Source organism: Ascaphus truei, chromosome 2, assembly GCF_040206685.1.
Source record: "Ascaphus truei isolate aAscTru1 chromosome 2, aAscTru1.hap1, whole genome shotgun sequence".
NCBI classification, from domain to species: domain Eukaryota; kingdom Metazoa; phylum Chordata; class Amphibia; order Anura; family Ascaphidae; genus Ascaphus; species Ascaphus truei.
In genome coordinates this window covers 467,189,802-467,205,587 of record NC_134484.1, presented here as the reverse complement: position 1 = coordinate 467,205,587, position 15,786 = coordinate 467,189,802, and the positions used below count along the sequence as shown (strand labels likewise).

General features: G+C 44.2%; 1 protein-coding gene across 20 annotated transcripts in view; it reads left to right on the top strand.

The window, feature by feature from the left end:
- Positions 1-15,786, top strand: part of MAP4 (microtubule associated protein 4) — a 191,370-nt gene that overhangs the window by 56,843 nt on the left and 118,741 nt on the right. For all 20 annotated transcript variants that reach the window (XM_075588174.1, XM_075588182.1, XM_075588177.1 and 17 more), the window contains one exon: positions 7,689-7,757. In XM_075588174.1, coding sequence (XP_075444289.1) covers positions 7,689-7,757 — 69 coding nt within the window. The remainder of the gene's footprint in view (positions 1-7,688; positions 7,758-15,786) is intronic.

Here is a 15,786-nt window from a genome sequence, read left to right as displayed (position 1 = left end):
TCCACACAGCTGGTCCCAATAGGGTTGATGGGGGGGGGGGGGGGGATTCCAGAGGGCAGCACAGGCTTTAAATAAAACAAACAAACAAAAAAAACCCAATTAGGTGGGAGTGAGGAGGTAATAAAGCAGGAGGAAAGGTGGATGTCAAGGGCAGAACATAGGGATACATTTGGCGGAGGGCTGAGATGTAAAGGGGGCAGCGTTGAGCTTGGGTTCTAAATATGATTCTAGAGGTTATGGGAAGCCAATGTCGGGATTTGGATAGTGGCACGGCAGAAGTGGAGCGGTGAGAGATTAATCTGGTGGCAGCATTTTGAATGGATTGGAGTAGGGGCAGGCAGACGAGGGAAATGGCAGCTTGAATGTTGCAGTAGCCAAGGTGGGACAGTAGCCAAGGCGGGACAAGATAATTTTAGTTGCATCATGAGTAAGAAAAGGGCCTATCTTAGTGACAATTTGTGGCTGGGGATAGAAGGACTTGTTGAGGATGTGAATATGAATGAGGAATGAAGTAGAGGGCAGTGTAAAAGATGAACTCTAGGCAGTAGATTTGGGGTGTGTTTGAGATTTGTGGGATTGATCGTGACGGAGTTTGGATGTAGGGGTGTAAGGGGGAAAGAATATTTAGTTCTGGACATGTTGAGCTTCAGGTAACAGCGGGGCATCCAGGAGGAGATCAGACAGTTGGTGACATGAAATAGACGGGGAGGAGAGGTACATTTTGGTATCGTCTGCATAGAGATGCTGAAAACCAAAAGATTGTATTAGAGCAGAGGGCCTTGGACAGAGCATTGTGGGACCCAACAGAAAGTGAGTGAGGAGGCAACACCAGAGAGAAACTGAAGGAGTGGTTGGATAGGTAGGACGTGAACCAGGAGATGGCTGTGTCATGGAGGCCAATGGAGTGGTGAGAACATGACAAGGGGGTAATCAGCAGTATCTATCACAGCAGACATTCGGGAGAATTGGTTTGAAGTGACCCTTAACGCGGCTGAGAGTAGGTCACTTGTCACTTTTAGTGCTGTCTCAGTAGAGGATGGAAACCGGGTTACAAAGAGTCAAGCAGAGAGTTGGAGATAAAAGGGGGTCAAGTGGTTCTACTGAATATTGAATTAAGGCTACTCTTTCTCACACAACTCACCACCTTACCCCTCCCCCCCCCTGCAGCTTAAGCGAACAAACTGCCAACGCTGCCTCTCCAAGGCCCTACATTTTCAAAGCAAATTAGGGGTTTATACTTCACTATAGAAAGCAGCTGTTGGGTGGTGCTCAGGGAGTCTTTAGGTATAGTAAGTGGTAATAGCTTTGATATACATATCCCTTTTGAGATGAAACGGCTTCTGTAGGTTCAATCATGATGCATTGGTTTTGGATTTAAAAAAGCATAGTAACTGTAAGGGCTACCGTGGGCCATATAAATTAATAGTAACTTGGCACTTAGATATTTGTAAGCTTTAGACATTATTGCAGATATTGCTGTCATAATGCTGGTGTTCAGTTCACCTTCCATTGAAAGCCATAAAACACCTGGTTCCTGTTAGTCACGCGCTCACCGCGCACGTAGAAAACCTGGCTGAAGCACGCACTTGAAACCTGATTTGATCGCTACGTTGACAAAGGAGGTCATCTTTTTGGGCAGTTCTTGTTAATCTACTTTGATAAACGTTGGGCCAAGAACTTTCGGCTCACTTCTGATTTATACTACTGTACTAGTAGGGTCTTGGCCAACAGGACACAGGCTACATATGAGTCCCTGGTAACCATTCCGTACAGCCCAGTAATTATGTAACAATGTATTTTTTGTTGCTGTTGGGTTGAGCTATTTGCCTAGCACAAAAGTGATGAACAATAAAACTCCTGTAGAAACTACGGTTAATAAACACAGAGAAATAGAATATATTTACCTATGCTAATGGACTTGCTTGTTATATCCTTTTTATTGTACCGGAACTTGTTTAAGGAAAGGGCATTTCCTGTGCGGCTTACTCTGCCCGTCAGTGTCACTTGGCCTTCATTCCACTGGAGGACTGTTTAATTGACCTGCTGGCTTTTACAAATTGTGATGGAACGTGTTTCCAGAGCTACGTTTCTCCGTGATCTTTTTTTGCAGAAAATAGCATTTGGTTTAGGCCTCTGTGTGCAATCCCGTCTGTACAGCAATTATGCTCGCTACTCCGGGTCTATAGTTCCACTATTCGGACAAAACGCATGATATTTCCTCTCCCCGTGCAGGTTTGCTAGTGGGTTTAAGCTTGGTCTATTTCATGCATTTACCTTGCCTGTTTAGATTTTCAGTATTGTTCTTTGCTGCGGAGTTTGCAATCTGACTCAACACGTATATGCTATAACGTTTCATTAAATGCAGATTTTTTTTTTGTTTGTTTTTTTGTTAACCATAAGATTTCCTCTTGCCCTTTTATAACACGTTAAAAATAATAATAATAATAATAATTTGCTTTGTTCAGGAAATATTAGCATTTAAAATATGAAGTGTCCCGGGAGGTTAAAATGGAGCAAATGTTACCAGGGTAACATAACTGGATTGTCTAGCTTCTAACCCGAGAACCCTCTTCTAACCCCCCCCCCCCATCCCCCCACTTTTTTTTTTAAACTTTAATATAGGCTTGTGGGGGATTGTGGCTTTAAGATGGGATCCACAAAATAGACCACTCTCTGCTCTGGCCAGAGCATCTTTCTATGAGTGCGGATGGCAAGGAATTTGGGGTCTTATTGGGCTTTTTAGATGCGCTGGTTTCCCGGTCTCTAATATAATTGCAAATGATTTGCTTGCAGGTGATCTTAAAAATGATCTGTGCCCAATCGTACGATTTCCTATCCTCGCTCATTAATCCAGATTACTACAGTATTCTTGTCAGACCATCAGTAGCAGGTTAGGCTCACTTTCTGTATTTAATGATGCTCTCATTGGACTGGTGTAAATACTTAGGAGAAAGGCAAAATACACTAAACTATCTTTTTAACCAAATATTTTACTTTTCTGCAGTTTGTTTTCATTTTGTACAGTGTTTCTTCCTGTGGTTTGGAGTCACTATGCTTCACATTTTATTTAGTGGGATGGTTGATATTGCGTAACAGACCTCCTTTGCCAAAGCAAAGACAATCTTTACAGCACAGCATTACTAAAATCCCTAACCACTTACCGTGGCTTTTTAAGACGCTCCGATAATCTTCGTCTTTCAGTTTATGACTGCCTCGTCTCTTGGCGCTGGGCTCTGGCGCATGCATAAAGAGTTTGACTTGGCAATATCAAACTAAAAAAAGTGTGTGTGTGTGTGTGTGTGCGCCGAGCACACGCATTTTAAGTGAAACTTCTTTGTCTTTTGTCACAGAAATTGTATTTGTAATGGTGGCGTTTTTAATTAAAAATCAAAACACAATTTCGGTGCCAAAACGCAAAGAAGTTTGACTTAGAACGCGTGTTTTAGCTATTTGCACTGCTATATAGTAACACTGAATTCCTTGTGAGTCAGTTTGTGTGTTTGTGTGTTTGTGTGTGTGTGTGTGTGTGTGTGTGTGTATTCTCCATGTCCTGGTGCCTTCTGCCAGTCCCCCCCCCCCTCTCCTCCCGGCAGAAGAGTCTGAGCTATCGGTGTCAGAGTCCCCCGGCCCCGAGCCAGCCGCACCCGGCTGGGGTTCGGAGACATGGGGGGGAGTGATGTCTTTGCTGTCTGTCTGAGTTGTGGCTTCTACCCTCCTCTCCCCTCCTCCTCTATCCCCCCCCCGCACTGCCTTCCCTTCCTCCTCTCTGGGGGGGGTGGGGGAGGGGGATTAGGAGAGTCCGGGCAGCAGAGTGAGCGGGGACAGGGGAGGCCTCTTCTGCCAACAGTGACGTCACTTCCGTTCCCACCAACTCCATTCACTGCCACTGAATTTTGCCGCTAAATAAGTTTCACTTAAAAAAGTTGTCATTTCCAAAGACTTTGCAATAAGTTTTTGAGAGAAAATGCAGATGAGAAACCAGAGTCCGGGGAGTCTCGCCAATGCCTGGTTAGCTATTCTTCGCACACTTATTTCGTGTTCTCATCCTAGCACTCTGCCTTGTGACGCACCGGTGGTGAAGTTCTAGCTAATCCGGCGTTGCATATCAGGACCCCTTACTCCCGGGCAGCATGTCAGAAAATGGCCAACTACGATGAAAACGGATTTCATCTTTATAGGGAGTCTTTCTACAAGTAGTATTGGGGCAGTAATGAGCTTTGATTCCATCTGACCCAAGTAAACTTGCATCATGTTGATTCTTGTTGTATAATGTCGCCTTAATCACTCTCCGCATGCTAATTTTTAACATCTGCATTGAAACATTGGCTACCAATAACGTAATTGATCAAGATAAAGGAACAGTCAAGTTGTCCAAGGGCGTAGGTATATGGTGGAGGGGGGTGGAAGGGTGGTGTAAGTGGAACTGAATCTTTACATTTTACTTGTGGCACTGCTAATTATATACTATTTTAATTGTTTTGTCTTTGTCACACACAGGCAAGACCAGAATTACTCATTTGGGGTTTAATTCTCTTTTGGGGTGTTGAGGTGGTGTTCTTTCCTTCCCCCCCCCCCCCCCCCCTCCTAGGTGGGGGACTGGGTGTCTCGAGCTGAACTGCATTCATTTAATCGGTGGGGACCCCCTGCTTCCTGAGATACTTGCGCCCATGACGGCTTAACGTTCCCGCATCAGGCCTACCAGTGGGAAGCCGCGGCCGGTGACTTCGCTGCTTCCCACCAATGCTTTAAAGTGCAAGCTGAAAGTCCTTGGGCACAGCTGCTCCTTTCAGTGAAATCTCTGGTAGATATTCTGTAAAGAATTGGCTTTTCTCACCTTTAATAACCGTTACCTTGGTAAATGTTTTTGGTTACTTTTTGTTAAGCTGTAAATTAAACACAAACCCCTTTTATGTTTGGGCCCCTGGAAATGTCCATTACGCCAGCGGTGCTCAACTCCAACTCCAGTCCTCAAGCCCCCCCAACAGGTCAGGTTTTCAGGATAGCCATGCTTCAGCACAGGTGGCTCAACCTGTCACTGCTTCAACGCAAGTGGCTCAATCAGAGGTTCGGTCTTTGACTGAGGGGTTGAGGAGTGGAGTTTGGCACTCCTGAGTTAAGGTTTTTCTCCACACTGTCTATCGGAGAATAATAAGTAATGGAGGGAAAAGGGGGCTTTGCTGTTTCAAACTCTTGTTGAAAACTGGGGCATCATACAAATGGGAGGGGTTTGATTATCCTCTGGTTAATCCCAAGTCTCCACTTCCCATGTTTTTATTTCTTGTGCCATGTGTCTATTTAAAGGGAGCTCCTAGTCTGGTCTGCTAGGACTGGGTGATTATTGGCATGAAGATCATTAGCACTAACCCTCCTCTTTACCCCACCCATTGTATAAGCATTACATAGAAATAGCCGTGTGGGCCACTTGCACTAACAATTGATACAAGACTAGCGCTTTTGACAGTTCTCCCCCTCAGGTCAGCAATACTGATTCACAGAATATTCCAGGAGTTTGCCTTAGATTATCTGGATTGTTACATGTGTGTTAGAGTATGCCTGGGAGTCACGGCAGGGGGTGCTAAATAAACACCGGCAGTACGTGGGTGAAAGATGGTGAGAAATGTTGGAGCATGAACCATTCATCAGCAGTGTGACGGGGGTGGGGTCCAGGGACTGAGAAGGGTATGACATGTAAAATGTACAGAGCGGCAAGGAGAAACGTTACAAAGTGTAAGAAACCCCAAACCAGCGTCAAGTCCTCCTCCTGTTTTAGGGTCAAAGGGCATTATCGTTTTGATTTCAAATGTTTTCCGTTCTGTGCTTTTAAACACTCCTTTGAGGATTTGGATTAAGTAATTTAGAAGGTAATTTGGAAGCTAGTACATATAAACACTTTTTTGATTTAGATGGGATTCCAAAGATTGTCCCGTTTGATAAATCCTCGGACACAGGTTTCTTTAAACATAACTGTTTTTCCGACCCCTACAGTGCCAAAGGGATGAAGGAATGTGAGCTGCCCTGACCTGCCATGGCTGCATAGCGCCTTGTGTGTACTGCTCCATACATAGATATGCTGTTCTTACTAATTTAGCTCTGGGAGCACAGCTGACGGAGCACATGGCACCACATGCAGCTGTTCCAGCACTGAATTGAAAGCTTGTTCCTGGCACATGGGCTCCTTACAGGGGTTGCATTATAGTGAAAGATGCATTAGAGTTGAGACAATTAAAAATTTAATTAAAAGTTCAGTCCCACTTTGGACCAAATTGGAGTAAATACAGCGAGAAGGTTACATCTGTTAAATAGCTGTTTCTTTGCAGATATTCAAATAGAACTATTCTAGCCCTTTCGGTGTGATGTACCCCATATTTTCTGGCTACAGGGCCATGTGATTTCCTAGTACATAATCCTTGACATTGGGACCTGGATCATGGAAATGTGAAAGTCCCTTTCTGCTGTTCTCATGGCCTCCTGTATTTCTAGGAAAAAGATGTACAAAATATGGGAATAAACCCATTCACCCTCTCTCTGAGGTGGAGTCACTTTGCAAATGTCTTATCTCCCCTAATCTTTGTTTTGTTTTTAAGGCATCAGTCAGCTAGTTTAAAGAAGCAGGGCCCCCCCATTTTATTACAGAAGTATGAAAGTGGGGAGGGGGGGAGGGTGCCTCCCTGGAGCTGAACCTTGTTTGTTTTAGTTCCAGAGGACCCCCTGGTACCCTTGAAACTGCCACCCGTTAATTCCTGGCTGATTTTAATCCACTACACCATGCGGGTCAGCGGGTAGCCGTGATTCCTCACTTTGCAGCTTCCTATTAACCCATGTAATGCGGGCGATTGAAATGCCATTTTGTTTTCCCTGCTGGCATCTTGTCCAGGTAATGATGCTGAAATGATCACGGATCAGCTCCAGAAACCCCCTGCTTCCTATCTAGGTAAAAAACCCGCTGGTGGAACTGCTCCTTTAGAAGCTTTACACGGTTCAGTTTTCATCTTTTACTAATTACTAAGCACATTGCTGGCACCTGCGGCATGAAGGGTTTATTGTATTTACAAATCTTTCCCCACCATAAACATCTGGTGTTTTCTCCGTCATTGTCCATGCATGGACACCGCAAAGCACATGTAAATATTTAGCAAACGGACATCAAACTTCAACCACTAATGAAAACAAACGTAGTCCAGCAAACATAAATAGTGACCAATCAAAATCCTTTTTCCAAAGAGCACCTCTCATACCTGCAGCCCCCCAGCAGTCCCTGTACATTTCTCAGGAGGGAGCAGTCGCTGGGAGAAGCCCTGGGATATGGCAGATGTAATCGGTTGAAGCTCCAGTTGTGCGGTCCCTGCCCTTCCATTGGAACCAATGAACAGGGCAGCATATTGCAACCATCCTTTTAAATGAACGTTTTTCTTTTTAGCCTGGTACTAGTAACTGGCCACTCCTGCCATTTGATCAGCCCAGTTGGTTGTGGCTGGTGTTGCATCTTCACCAATTCTGAGTATCTCCTTTGCTTCTCTCTTGCTTTTTCCAGGTTTGCTTGTCTTATATTGTTTTGCAGTTACAGTGCTGCCTGACTTGCACATCGTCGCCCCGCCGCTGCTGCTGCTGCGAGAGTCTGCAGAAGGCGACGTTCCCCCATTCTGCTGGTACATCCTGTAACAGTACTAACCAGTACCTTGTCATTGTAGGTCCTGCAGCTGCGCACCCATCGGTGCTGGAGAATGGGGAACACGGCATTGGAGAGAACGAAGTTACAGGTACGCACTTGATCGTACCTCACATGTCTCTTGTAAGCTCTTGCAGTACATAGTTACTGTGCCTGTCTGTACTTTCAGTCTGTTTCACAAATCTGCCACTTTTATTATTTTATCAACCGGTCTAACTTTTGTGTTGTACTTTGATTAGTGTTAAATAATCTGTCTGCACCCTATCGACAAATTTTGCCACCACATTAGCCCAACCTGAGAGCGAAACACTTGTGAAATGTAGAAAAGACCCTTTGGAGTTAATGCAGTGCTTTGGAGTGTACAAATGGCTCTTTGGCTGGTCTTCACACTGACCAAAGGTTTTTACTTGGGCTGAGTCCCCGGCGGCCACGGTGGCGCGTGCTATTACGCACGCGCCACACACAGCACAGCCCTCTATGGGGCAGGCCCCAGTCGCCGTGTGGGTGCGCAGTGACGCATACGCTGGCAGGGAAGACGAGAATTTTATCTTTCCTTGCCGCAACGCGGTCACGTGGTCGGCGCGCAGCCAATGGCAGGGCCGATATGCCCCGTCATGGCCACACCCCCCACGCTTCCCTAGAGCTCCCCTACAGAACGCCGATCGCGGCTGTAGTCTCTGCATGTGCCGCCAGCCGCGTGTGCAGCAGGGAGGACTGGGGCCGTAGCCTAAGGCTTCGAGTCACTTTAGGGACCAGCAAGTTGAAGGTTAATTTCTCTTGGGGAGCCACGGCATGTTGAGTGATGAATACTAGTTGCCTTTTCTGATGTGGGAGAAACCATACAGAATAGACACATTCATGCAGGGAAGAAAGACGCAGCGGGTGACCTTTTATGCTGGAACAACGTGGGAGCATATCATTTTCTTTTTTAGTAGGTAGTTTGAATATTGGTGAAATGTACATGTGTAAAAGGCAGGAACACAGGTTGCAGGGGGCATTTGTGGGACACACAGGGACTGTGGGGATGTTAGCCTGCTGACACCATGTACACCTAAATCCTGATGTCCCACCAAGTGCAGCAGAAATGTCGTCTTTCCTGAAAACTGGGGCTTCTTGTGTCTTTATACAACTTGTCTGCAACTTGTGATACCTCAGGGCAGTCTGTCTACTTTTGATAATGATGCAGGTTCCCAACTCCAGTTCTTAAGATCCCACATCAGGACAGGTTTTTAGGATATTCCTGCTTCAGCACAGGGGGCTCAACAAAGGTTCAGACAAGACTGCCTCTGAGCTACCTGTGCTGAAGCTGGGACTGATTGAGATACCTAGGCTGAAGCTAGGATATCCTGAAAACCTGACCTGTTGGGGGGGGGGGGAAAGTCTTCAGGACTTGAGGTAACAACCCCTGGGTTAAGGTATCGCACCTTGCAGCACACCGTGAGAGGGCAAGAGTACATTGTAAGTCATAATGCCCATTTTGGCTACAAAGCGAGCTGCCTGTGTGCAGTGTAAAGGTTTGCACGGGCAGGAACTCCTCACTTTGTACAGCAGAAAGCAAGAACTGCACAAGTACAACTACCGTATTGTTCTAAAAAATCAGAATTACGTTAATCTTTAGATTGTGGCAAAATACAAGCAAGTGCAAGTGTCGCCATTCCCCAGGTCCCCAGTTTCTGCATGAAATATCCCAAAAATTACAAGCGAAAAGCGCTGCTTTAAAAATGAATCCTTCCTGTCTTTCTCTCTCTCTCCCCTTTAATATGTCTAATAAGCCATTTCAGAGCAATGCGCGTGGCCGGCCACGTGGGACCGACGTGTTTGAAGGCTTAATGTGTGCTTAGTGTTTTTGTGAGGGCACATTTTTGTCCTGATGGTGGCACCAAGACATTGAGACCGTGCGTTCTTAGCTGTGGTTTAATGCAAAGCATTTTACACAGAAATTCACAGTACCATGTGTTGAAATCCTCCCTACTCTGGTAAACGGCTTTTTTATTTTATTTCTCTAACCCGTGGTTCGCCATGTTTACTAGAGGAAATTCTATTTAAAACCAGAGACATAACATAAAACACAGACAAAGCTCAGTGCACATCCAGAAAAACTTATATACGGTACAGTGCCTAAATATACATGTATAAATAACTAATAACTAATAAATAAAATGGTCTTTTAGTTTAACATTTTGGCCAAATTGTTGTAAGCCCTTGAGCCAAACTTCACGGCAGACCACGTTCAAGGGTCCCTACACTAATATAAATTCTTAATTACCAGGAAAAGCACTCTGTAATAGATTTGTCACAATCACACTGCATGCAGGCAAGTTCCCCTGATAGTTGGAGATGCCATGGAGTGGGTATTTTGGGGGTTCAATTTGAGCTTGTAGGTGTTCTGTATGTTTTATAATTCTTGTGCAGCTAGTCTTGGCTGTTTTGGAGGGTGGCAACCTCCTATCCAATTGAAGCTCACTCCCTCCCACATTTAAATGGTTAAAAGCTCACTCCATGGCATCTCCAACTATCAGGGGAACTTGCCTGCATGCAGTGTGATTGTGACAAATCTATTACAGAGTGCTTTTCCTGGTAATGTACAGGTTAATAAAAGCTTCAATCAGACTTAGAACTTTTACAACTCATATTGACAGATTTATTATAAATCATTCTTCCTGGCAATGCACAGGTTATTAAGAATTTATATTAGTGTAGGGACCCTTGAACGTGGTCTGCCGTGAAGTTTGGCTCAAGGGCTTACAACAATTTGGCCAAAATGTTAAACTAAAAGACCATTTTATGTATTAGTTATTTATACATGTATATTTAGGCACTGTACCGTATATAAGTTTTTCTGGATGTGCACTGAGCTTTGTCTGTGTTTTATTTTATGTCTCTGGTTTTAAATATAAATTGCCATGCTCAGTAGCACTCCTCTGTGAAACTTATATGCTTATATATATGTTGTGGGTATTTTGGGGGTTCAATTTGAGCTTGTAGGTGTTCTGTATGTTTTACTAGAGGAAATTCTAGCAGATATAGGTCCATAATAGTTAGCTGCTTATTTTCATGGTTAATGTGTCCTCTTGAGAGGACCTGCACATTTCCGCTCGTTGCATGGTTTCTGTACTTTTTCTACTGTCCAATTTTAAACCTTTTTTTTTCTTTCTTACTATATAAGTTTCATAATTCAGTATAATCAATTTAAAAGCTGTACAAATGCATTTTCGAGCGTGCAAGTTGATATGCGCATCACAGGAGAGGGTTTGTGTAGCAGCGCTTTAGTCATGGAAGGTGTCAAAAGATGGCGAGGAAATAACGATGCATCATTTCTTGTCAACCTTCGGGCAAGGATGGCCAACTCCAATCCTCAAGGGCCACCAACAGGTCAGGTTTTGAAGATATCCCTGCTTCAGCGCAGGTGGCTCAGTCAAAAACGGAGCCACTGATTGAGCCACCTGTGCTGAAGCAGGGATGTCCTGAGAACCTTACCTGTTGGTGGCCCTTGAGGACTGGCCTCCCCTGCTGTAGGAGATCACTGTGCTTCGGATGTATATTTGTTTGGTCCGGATGGATGCTCACCCCCTGGGAAGGCCACTGCTAAAATACTACTCTAGGTTCCATGTTTCCAGTTCTGTAAGAGGTGGCTACACGAATCAATACTTTCACTAGCAACTGCATACACTTTATTCAATGTAATATATATTTTATCAAAAAGGATGTGGAACCTCGCTCAAAACCCCAAATATATATAGCTGCGTGCCGCCTGGGAATGGGTAGGATAATTCAGAATAGGTGTACTATGTTGCCTATGGTATTGAAAATTTAATCAAGATGCCTCCTATGTATATTTTTTTTGCACAGATAAGATAGTGGTGTGTTGAAAAAATATACATAGGAGGCACTTTGATTACATTTTCAATACCCAGATATTTGATATCTACACACAGGGTATACCACAATGCAGGTGTATCCACACCTTGACTATTTACTGGATATACTAAAATCCAGTTACACACAGAACTCCATCTTAAAGGACACCATATATATCCTATTCTCTTGACTAGGATCTGTATTTTATTTTACCACTATGTTTACTAATACATTTTATTTTAACTGCTAATATTCAGCCGCACTTTTTTGACCGTAATATATCATTATCTTAGTTTGCAGTGCGCCATTATTTGGGACCTTCTTTGTGTGCCTTGTCTAGACTACATAGTACACCTATTCTGAATTAATATATATTTTAAAATCGAATTATTGGCAGCATAAAGGTGAATAAGTACGGTATCTGCATTGGCTTGGACATGAATTATTTGAAAATGTAGTTTTTTTTTATTTTCTTTCTTTTTTTCCCCCTGCTATATTTAGAGAAAGGGATAATAAACCATGTGTTCAGCTTTAGTGGTTCTGTATTCCAATTTAGAAGCCGCGCACTTAACAAATCTCCCCCAGTATGTGTTCTTTTGTTGTATTTTGTGCAACTTTCCTCCTCGCACTGCAAGAAATGAGACAGAATAGATGTGATTTATTTTCTGATTGGTGTAGGCCTTGTGTAGCTGCCACATAAGTTTAATTTGTATTACAATATGTAGCCTATATGAACCCAAACTACTTGTCGCATCAAATGACTTCTCCTCTGCTGTGGCTGAATATATTCCTTCCGGACTTTATAATGCCATTATTTTGTGGTGGCATTCCACTTTGTAATCTAGAACATGGGGTCGCAAACTCTTTTTTCCCTGCGCCCCCCTGCCGGCGGTCCCCTCACCTCCGCGCCCCCCTCACTCCCGCTTCGGCGTCATGATGCCATAGCGACAGCACGTTGCCATAGTGACGTGATGTCACATGACCCCGCCGCATTGCCATGGCGACGTGTTTGAGAAGCCGCCGGAGCCAAGGTAACTTAGGTTTACAGAGGCCCTGCATCTCCCCAGGCACTTAATTAAAGTGCCTTCGGGAAGCGTGGGGCCTCTGTAAACCCCCCGCCCCCCAGTTTGCACACCGCTGAGCTAGAATGTGCTGTTGCTTCTACTAACCCCTGTATAATATACAGTAGCTGTGTGATCTTTCTGCAATAATATGGTATGTGCTGCCTTGAATGTTTACTAACCACTTGTGCTTTCTGCCTTCTCTCCTTCCTTATTTCCCTCCCAATCTGTCCAACCCCTTCTCTTCCTTTCCCTCTCTCTTCCTCTAGAAACCTAGAATATTTCTCCTCACACTGGGACTGGCACCAACACAACACCCGTGTGCTTTGTCTACTCACTCAGTGCTCACACCTCCCACACTACCAGAGCTCTGAGCTTTCCCCTGTTGGACACTAGTGGATAGAAGAAGCCCAGGCTATCTGCACTGGCCCCCCTGCTGAAGGCTGCTCCTCTTCCTTACTGCCCGCCGCGCAGTGCTTGCTGAAACCCTCTTATCTTCGTGTGAGCACAAGAAATCTGAATGGACTTATTTTTTTTTTTTTAGTTGAACAGTTTTTTAAAATCTGTTTCCAGTAAATCTTTTTCCCATTTTCCAACTTCACTTCAGGTTTCTTTTGTTACCATCTTCCATTTTCCCCCATTACATTTATTCACAAATTTGCCATCATTTTTTATTTCTTTTGCCATTTTGAATAAAATGAATCACTTCTCCATAAACCCTGCATGTGCTTTCCTGAGGGACGGAGCCACCGTTACCTGCAGTTCCCACCTCTTGTTCGGAAGAATGGAAATGTCCATGACCTGTGTGTTCCCTTTCTGCTTTTAGGAGTGGGAAAACTCCAGTCATGTGTCACCAACAGGTCAGGTGTTAAGGATATCCCTGCTTCAGCACAGCTGGGGCAGTCCAAGACTACCAACTGTGCTGAAGCACGGATATCCTGAATACTGGGCCTGGTGGTGGTCTTTGAGGACTGGAGTTGCCCACCATGTAATTTAGGCTGTGATCTGTTACTATAGTGCACTACCAGAAGATCTGTTCTAGTTGCTTCCTTCATTTGTAGAAGGGCCGTTGGTATTCCAGTTGCCCGCTTTGCAGGCGACTCTTGAAATGAAGGGGTTGTGGGTAAGATAATGTATCTTTGTTACCGGTGTCCTGCTAAACTCTAGCACTACATTTCATTCGTTTCATTCCCTTTCACCCCCACACTGCATCTGCCGGAATAAATGGTACGCCGTGTTCCACTTTCCTTATTAGATGAATACATCTGTGATGAACAGAGAATAAACTATTTAACAACTGTCTCTAGCTCCTTTTGTATTTCTACATTTTTGTGAGCAAACAAAATCTGCATGGCTTTAATACGTGTGCTGCCAGGAAGACCTGTTACAGGCAATATAACCCGTTTTATGGATATACATATGTCATTGTTTTTATTTTTTTTACAAAAATCCCAAGTATTTTCAAATCCTTTAGTATACAAACCCAGCTGGTTTGGTTTCCTCTGGCTGCTAGATTTTAGGTACTTCCCAATTGGTTAAGAAGCACTGGCCCTGTGCATATAAAGAGTCCCACTTGGCCCTAGAACAGTGCGCGGCAGCGGAAATACTGGATTGCCAAGAACATCCCTAATTCATTTGTTTCCATTGGAAATGGTTATAATTTTTTCCCCGTAGAAACTGAAGGATACGGCAAAGTGTCTGTGTCTGTGTGTCACTCTCTTGACCTGGAATGTCTGAAGGAACAATGCAATATTTTACTTTATATACTTGGTCCTGTGCTGGTAACCCTGACCACCTTTGGTGATCTTGCCTGATTGCTGTAACAATTGTTCTACCGAGCACAATGCAGACAGTTGAGGCATGTTTGTTATGCTCAGGCCTCTACCTTGCGTGTGATATCACAATAGTCAACAAGTGTTTGCACAGGCAGTCTCCCTCACTCATTTTTCCCTGGTCTTGGCCCTCCGACAAGCGAATGAGTGTAGAGTGTAGAGCATATGGTAGTTAAGCAACTTCAATTCAGACTCCATGTTGAAAAAGAAACTTGTTTCATTACAAACATATATGGAAGTGGCCAATTCTTTGCTTTAAATGTGCAGTCCCTCCTAAAGAGGGAGACTTGGGGTAGTTGGTGGAGGGTGCAATGTTCCTCTGTATGCAATGTGTTTGACAGGAGATTGCACCTTTCTCTTGTCTCTCGATCTATATATGGGTGGCCTTGCGTGGACCCATTTAATTTAAGTGCCTTGGGGAAGAACATGGAGCCTCTGTAACTGGCGCGCACCCCTGATCTACAGCAAAGTGCCTATTTTAATGTGGTTATTTGTTAATAGAAGCCAATTACAGTTAAGGTGCAATCCTTCGTAACCTGAAAACATCCTTCTGTAAAGAGTCAGATTTTGCTCCCCTAAACAGATCTATCCATGCTAATAATATAGGCTTGACCAGTAAAGATAAGGGAAATGGGGAGACGGGAGCACTTGCTAATCTGTGATATCACACACGGAAGAGGCCACGTGAAGGCAAACCCCTCCCACGTGTCGAAATAGTAAAAATTAAATAAATTATACGGAAGTGATGGGCTATTACCATACATGACAATATAAATATATCACATATTGTGGATATACTATAAAAAGTAGGGGCTCCTAAAATGGAGCAAGTGGTAAAAAAACCAGTAGTGGTGAGTAAAGTGTTATAACTACCACAAGTGAAACGTAGGACAGAATAAAACCATACATGACCTCATCCAATGAAGGGCTCGGCATCTCAAGTGCCACATAGAAAGGTAAAGCATACGTCTCCGTGCAGTAAATGTAAAAATATATTAATTTGTAAAATGGTGAGTATTGCACTTACCGCAGTCACGCATCCGTCTGCTTCACACAAGTGGCCACAGTCTCTCACCGCCAGGCACAGAGTAAGTGGATTCAGCCGGCAGCAGCAAACAGGCCTTCCGATCCTCAGATGCGATTAAGGCGTCACAGAGCAGCAGAATCGCGGCTTACTCCGCAGTTGCACTCAGCGGGTGATCTCCAAGGGCAGGAACTGATGACGTCACTGAAGAGAGCAGGTGGCGGATGGGTGAAAATCACATACGTCTGATTAGAATAACTGCAAATGTCTGATCCAGGGACAGCCCACGATCGTAATAAAATTCTAATGCGTTTCATAGCAAGATACACCGGGATTTAGTTGGAT